This window comes from Tenrec ecaudatus, chromosome 1, assembly GCF_050624435.1.
Source record: "Tenrec ecaudatus isolate mTenEca1 chromosome 1, mTenEca1.hap1, whole genome shotgun sequence".
NCBI lineage: Eukaryota > Metazoa > Chordata > Mammalia > Afrosoricida > Tenrecidae > Tenrec > Tenrec ecaudatus.
In genome coordinates, this window is record NC_134530.1 from 308111981 (window position 1) to 308118535 (window position 6555).

The 6555-nt window shown below is 43.5% G+C and overlaps 1 protein-coding gene across 1 annotated transcript in view; it reads left to right on the forward strand.

The window, feature by feature from the left end:
* The window catches only part of OR11A1 (olfactory receptor family 11 subfamily A member 1), a 28286-nt gene extending 23229 nt beyond the window's left edge, over positions 1-5057 (forward strand). Inside the window, exon 2 of the mRNA XM_075543405.1 lies at positions 4040-5057. Coding sequence (XP_075399520.1) covers positions 4040-5057 — 1018 coding nt within the window. The remainder of the gene's footprint in view (positions 1-4039) is intronic.
* The last annotated feature ends 1498 nt before the right edge of the window (positions 5058-6555 follow it).

A 6555-nucleotide genomic window follows, 5' to 3' on the forward strand; every position in this document is an offset into this window, starting at 1 on the left:
AGGCAGATTCCCATGGAACTCCTGGTTTCTGCTCCATTTTTGGTCAAGTTAGCATTAAGGAAAAGACAAATGCCTAAGGGGCTGATTTTGTGTGTGTGTATTTGTTTATTCATTTAAGCCTGCTTCTCAGGAAATCATTAATTGGTTCTCAGGGGCATCTCCACTCTGCAATTGTTAGTCCTCCCCTGTGACAAAGGGAAGGACATACAAGGAAAGGACAGACAAGTCTAGGAGCTAGAAAAGAAGATGGAGGGTGGAAGACAGAATGGCTTTGGGGAGTGGAGGATGACAAAGGTGATCTTTCTAGTCAATATCCTGCTTTATTTTGGTTTGCCCTTGAAAAGGGCAGAATCTGAAGATAGGAGATGCCAACATTCAGCTCTCTTCAACAAGCCTCAGCATGTCTTCTACTTGTCAGAGTCTTGTCCTTGGAGAATAGGATAGCTGTTCCAGGTAGGGTTCCGGTGTTTGTATAACTCTACAACTCAGTTCACAAACAAGATCAAGATTTGGTCTTGACTGCTTTTTCTTCTCTAATTAGCAAGATATTTAAGTTAACTTAGCTATCCTAAAGGTCAAGAGCATTTCAGACAATCTTTTAGCCTTCTTCTGAATCCTAGTATTGTTACATCTCTCACCAGATCTTAATGCTTGGTTTTGGATTGCTTATGCCTCCTGCTGCATTTCAGCTTCTGTTCTTTCTGTCTTCTGGCTTAGAGATGGAGAGCAGGGCATAGCACTGTGCACCCACCTTCAGTTGGTATGTAAATAAGTAGGATGGATTAGAACACCCTCCTGCTAATTTTTTCATGGTAGAAATTCATCTTCCTACTTTCTTCATGGTATAACAAAGGTGAGATTTATGGAAATCAATGCTATTTTCTTTTAAAAAAAACTTCAAGTATATATATATGTATATATAAATATTTGCTTTATTATTTGAAAAGCATGTGTAAAGCATATGCACAGATTGAAAACCAAGCTATGTGACAATATCCACATGCTTGTTTTCAGGTGATAAAATTAAACATATGTTTAGCAGACATTCTGGAGCCCTGATGTTGGAGGGGGTTACATGTTAGGCTGCTAACTGCAGGAACTAGAGTTGGAAATCACCTGAAGAGGTGAATGATGAGGTATTCTACTTGGTAAAGAGGTGCACAGACACCCACAGGAACATTTTGAATCTGCCTATAGGGTCGCTGTGAGTCAGACTCCATGTGGTGGCAGTGAATCTTGTCTGGGTTTTAGCAGATGTTGCAAAACACATCAATGCAACTCATCGCCTACAAGTTGATTCTCTCATCCACCTTGCTTAGCAATCCCCCCTCCCTTTCCCATAACTGCCAAGCGCTCTGCTTTCTTTGCCTTTTTCTCCATTTTGAGCAGCAATGTTAGGAATGCGGTGCTACAAAAATCCAGGATGTCTCCTTTATGATGATGTGAACATAATTTTCCTCTCTGTCTTACTGCCACATCGTCAATGCTGACTCCCAGAGAGCTCCTGTGGGCTTCTGGGTCGGTAATTGTTTGTGGGAGTGGAAAGCTCAGTCTTCCTCCCTGGGAGCTGCAGCTGTTTTCAAACTGCTGACCACAGGTAACCCCTAAGCCACCAGGGCTCCTCAATTTTCATCTGGAGAAATGGAAAAAAAAATGAAACAAAAACCAAACTAAACTTCCCATCTGGTTGTGGAGATGGAATGCAATTGTGTTTTCAAGCATTCATTGCTGGCAGCCTCTTTGAAAATGAACACACGCACATTTACTATTTATTATCTACTATTTTATTATCTGATATGTAGTATTTAAGGCAAACACTTCTCAGGTGCACGTCTATGAGAGAGGACTACATTCTGACTCTAGACACCCTTCATCTCACTGTCATCTGTAACTGTTTACCAGAGTAGAAAACCCAGTCTTTCTCCAGCAGAGCTGCTAGTGGTTTCGAACTGCCAACCATGTGGCAATAGCCCATGGGTCACCGCATACACTTTCCCAGAGCTTCAGGGGTAGAAGAGGAGTCACAGGAGGTATAGAAGCCAACCAGTCAAAATACCCTTCTCCTGTTTGTGACATTTCAGCTTGGTCAAAGGAGTGGGGCTTTGTGAAATCTCAGGCTAGCAGGAGGATTTGAATTAGGTGCAAGAAGACAGTGGTGGTGCTGGGGTGGGGGAGATAGAAACACAAAGAAAGGGGAAGGGATCACCGGGACTTTAGTGCTGGGATGGGTGGAGGCCAGTGGAGGTCCCTGCCCAGGGTGAGTGGCAGGTAACACCAACCACCTCTACTACTGCCTCCAATCCCACTTTGAAGCACTGGGGCAGGTAGGTGGGAGAAGGGAGCTCAGTGTGTCAAATTTATGCAGAAATGTTTTGGGGGGAGATGTTGTGATGAATTCTGAGTGATAGGGTGTCTGTGGTGGTGAGTGGGGGACACCCATTCAAAGATGGGTGCATGCACAGCTTTACAAAAGAGCTTGGTCTTTGGAACTGAATCAAGTCAGTAGTTGAGCTAGGATATATATTTAAATCAGAGGACAGCAAATAAAAATTTTTTCTCCTAGTTTAGGGTTCTAAACTTATTTAGGTTCTAAACTAGGGTTCTTGGCTTATTTAGGTGATGTAAAATTGGATCATGGGATTTGGCTTTATTCTAAAGCTGTTTGATACCCTGCACTGCTTATCATATTTGCATTTCCCCCTGCGTCCATCCTCACCTAAGCCTTCGGCTTCTGTCTCCCCTGGAGGACCACCAGTCAGTGTAGCATCTGTTCAGTGGCACGGTGAAGATTCTGTAGAGCATCTGTTCTCTCTTTCTCAGACAGGGAGGGTGCAATTTGTAGTGTGCTGCCTTGGTGGCGACAGGTTGGCAGCCAGGGCACAGATGCCTTTGCCTGTGGTCTCTTTGCACTCAGAGGACAAAGGAATTTCCTTTCTTTTTAGTCTCCCTGAAATCACAGTCATTCCCCTGAAGTATGCAAATTTCTATTCCTAGAAATAGTCTTCCCAGGTTGGTGAGAAGGAGAGATCTGAAACAGCTGTTTCTTCTGGATAGTCAGGAACGAGATGGGGATAAGTACATGGCTGTTTCACCACAAAATAAAGACATTTATGTCTGTTCTTAACGTGTTACCTTCTGTACACTTCTTCCTGATTTCAGGTAGCTGCATGACTGCCAGAGGAAAGGAGGATTGGACTTTGTGAGCTGCAAGTTGTATGAGTGGGGCTTAAAAGAAGCCAAATCTTTGGTCACTATAGCAATACATTTCTAACAATCAAAATGAACCAAGTATGGCCTTGAGTGCCTGGCGGAAGTGGTGGGCTATTTATGGCTGGAAATTTTCCAGTCTGGTTTTGTATTTCTATCTTTATTTTTAGTGACAATGCTGTAGTAGGAATCCAATTCCGAGATTGGGTCTTGGGGCACGTAAAATTATCTCAAAGTTCAATGAAGTCCATAGAAAAATGCCTAATTCATGTCATATATAAGTACAGATGATGGCACAATGAAAGGAATCCTTTTAAAGGAAGGAATTTGAGGAGGGGAAAAACTTGTGGGATTTATAGACCAGTGAAGTACAAAGTCCCCCATTGATCAATGAAAGATGGCAATGAAATACTGGATATCAGGCAACATTTTTGGGCCACTCATAGAAGACGTAGTTCTGCGTGGGGAAGCTGTGAGAATTGGGTGTTGGACAAGCTGAATTTGAGCTGTGGTTGAGATATCTGACTGAAGAGTTCTAGCAGGCATTTGAGGGATGTTACACTGGGGTCTGATGTTCAGCAGGGAAGCTATGACTGGGTAGAAAGACTGGGATGCACACTTCATGACATGATAAATATATGAGACTAAAGGACTGACATTGTAAGTTTGGCTAGTCTGAGCCTTGGAAAGCACCACACTTATGGAAAATAGGGAAGAAAAGGAGTTGAGTGGGAGGGCTTGACTACAGTGTGGGGCATGGATGAGGGTTTGAACATGTTTCTTGTTTTGGAAACTCGCTTACTTTTTAATTTGTTTGTCCTTCTAATCTCAGGGTTAGTGTGGAAGACACAGGGATAACGTCGACATTTCCCCTGAGTCACTGCCAAGCAGGCGCGCGGATGATCCACGTGGCAGCCACCCCCACTGGAAACCAAACTACAACTGGATTTGTCCTCCTCGGCTTCCATGACATCCCTGAGGTGCATCTCCTTTTTTTTGTTGTGTTCACTGTTGTCTACATTTCCATTCTCATAGGGAATATGGTGATCATTGTGGCCGTGGTCAGTTCCCAGAGGCTCCACACCCCTATGTATTTCTTTCTGGCGAATCTGTCCTTCCTGGAGATCCTTTACACGTCAACAGTGGTGCCCAAAATGCTGGAAGGCTTTTTGAAGGAGGCGGCCATCTCTGTGGCTGGCTGTTTGCTTCAGTTCTTTGTCTTTGGCGCGCTAGCCACAGCTGAGTGCTTTCTGCTGGTCGTCATGGCGTATGACCGCTATCTGGCAATCTGCTTCCCACTCCGCTATCCAGTTTTAATGGCGCCCAGGTGGTGCTTGGGGCTGGTGGTCATAGCCTGGCTGTCTGGTTTCGTTGTAGACGGGCTTGTTGTGGCTTTAACAGCACAGCTGAGGTTCTGCGGCCCTAACCACATTGACCATTTTTATTGTGACTTCATGCCTTTGATGGAGCTGGCCTGCTCTGATCCCAGCGTGGCCCGGTTGACAACGTTTCTTCTGTCTGTGATTTTCCTCACTGTTACATTTGGACTGATTCTGACGTCCTATGCCCGGATATTGGTGGCAGTGCTTAGAGTTCCCGCTGGTGCCAGCCGGCGGAAGGCTTTCTCCACATGCTCCTCTCATCTGGCCGTTGTGTCCACGTTCTATGGAACCCTTATGGTCTTGTACATTGCACCCTCTGCTGTCCACTCCCAGCTCCTCTCCAAGATCTTTGCTCTGCTCTACACTGTGGTCACTCCCATCTTGAATCCTGTCATCTACACGCTGAGGAACAGGGACGTTCATCAGGCACTGTGGAGACTCCTCTATATAAAAAAAGGAGACATTTGATTGAGGGAGGTGAAGATTTTACTCTGAACTTGGACACCTCCCTCAGGACGTTTCCAACACTGGGAGAACAGCACTGTGCTGCTCTGGCATCCCCTCTCATCTCTTTCACAGCTCTTTAAAAATGAGAATGGTTTCCAGGTGATAGATTAAAATGTATTTTAAAGTTTTATTAGTTATGCAACAGGACACAGATATTCTCTATAGAAATATAGAAAATAAAGTTAAACAATAACGGAAATATCAAAACGAATGTATAAATGCTATTTATATTACTGTTAATGACACCTCAGAATTATATATGTAAATTTTTCTCTTGCTCACACACACATTCCTATGTTTGAGCCCATTGTTGCAGCCACCCTGTTAATCCATATCGTCCAAGATCTTCCTGTTTTTCCCATACCCTCCACTCTACCAAGCATGACATCCTTTTCCAAAGACTGTCCTGTCCTGATAAACTCAAATGAAACTCACTGTCAGGGAGTTGATGCTGACTCATAGGGACCCTTCAGGACCAGGTAGAACTGGTTTCTATGAGTCTCTGAGACTAAGTCTTTAAAGGGTAGAAAACCCTGTCTTTCTTCTGTGGAGTGGCTGGTGGTTTCCATCTGCTGACTCTGAAGTTAGCAGCCCAACTACATCACTAGGGTTCCTGGTCTCTCCTCATAGCATGTCCAAAATATATATGAGACCAAGTCTTCCTGTCTGCTCTTCCAAGGAGCATCCCAGCTGTGATTCTTCCCAGTTAGATTTGTACATTTTTTTCTGGCAGTCCATAGTCCATTCAATATTTATTGCCAGTATCACCAGTCAAAGGCATAAATTCTTCTTGAACTTCCTTACTCATTGTCCCAGTTATGCATGCATATGAAGCGACTAAAAATATCAGAGCTTGAGGCAAGCATCCCATTAAGTCCACAAAATGACATCTTTGCTCTCTAACACTTTAACGTGCTCTGGAATTCTCCTTTTTTGAAATGTTATTCATAGTTCGTTATGATCCGCAAGGCCAAATATCTTTGCATAGTCAATAAAACACAAACTATGTTTTGGTATTCTTTGCTTTCAGCTAAGGCCTACCTGATGATAGCAATGATATGCATTATCACACATTCTCTTCTGAATTTGGCATGGATTTCTGGCAGTTCCCTGTCCATGTACTGCTCTAACTTTTTCACAATTATCTCAGCAAATTCTCTTTGCATGTGATACAAATGAGTCTTAGTATACATTGTTGTTTCCCATGTTCTGTTCTTCTGTTGGGTTACTGTCTTTTGGGATGTTCACAAAAATAGATCACTTTCAATCAGATGGTCTGATAGCGATCTTCCAAATTTATTGGCATAGGCCATCGAGTTCTTCCAGCATCACATCAGTTTGTGGAAACGTTGCCATTGGAATCCTGTCAATTTTGAGCCTTGTTTGTCATTGATACCTTCGGGGCAATTTTTGACTTCTTTCTTCAGAACGATTGGTTCTTAATCACAAGATACCTCCT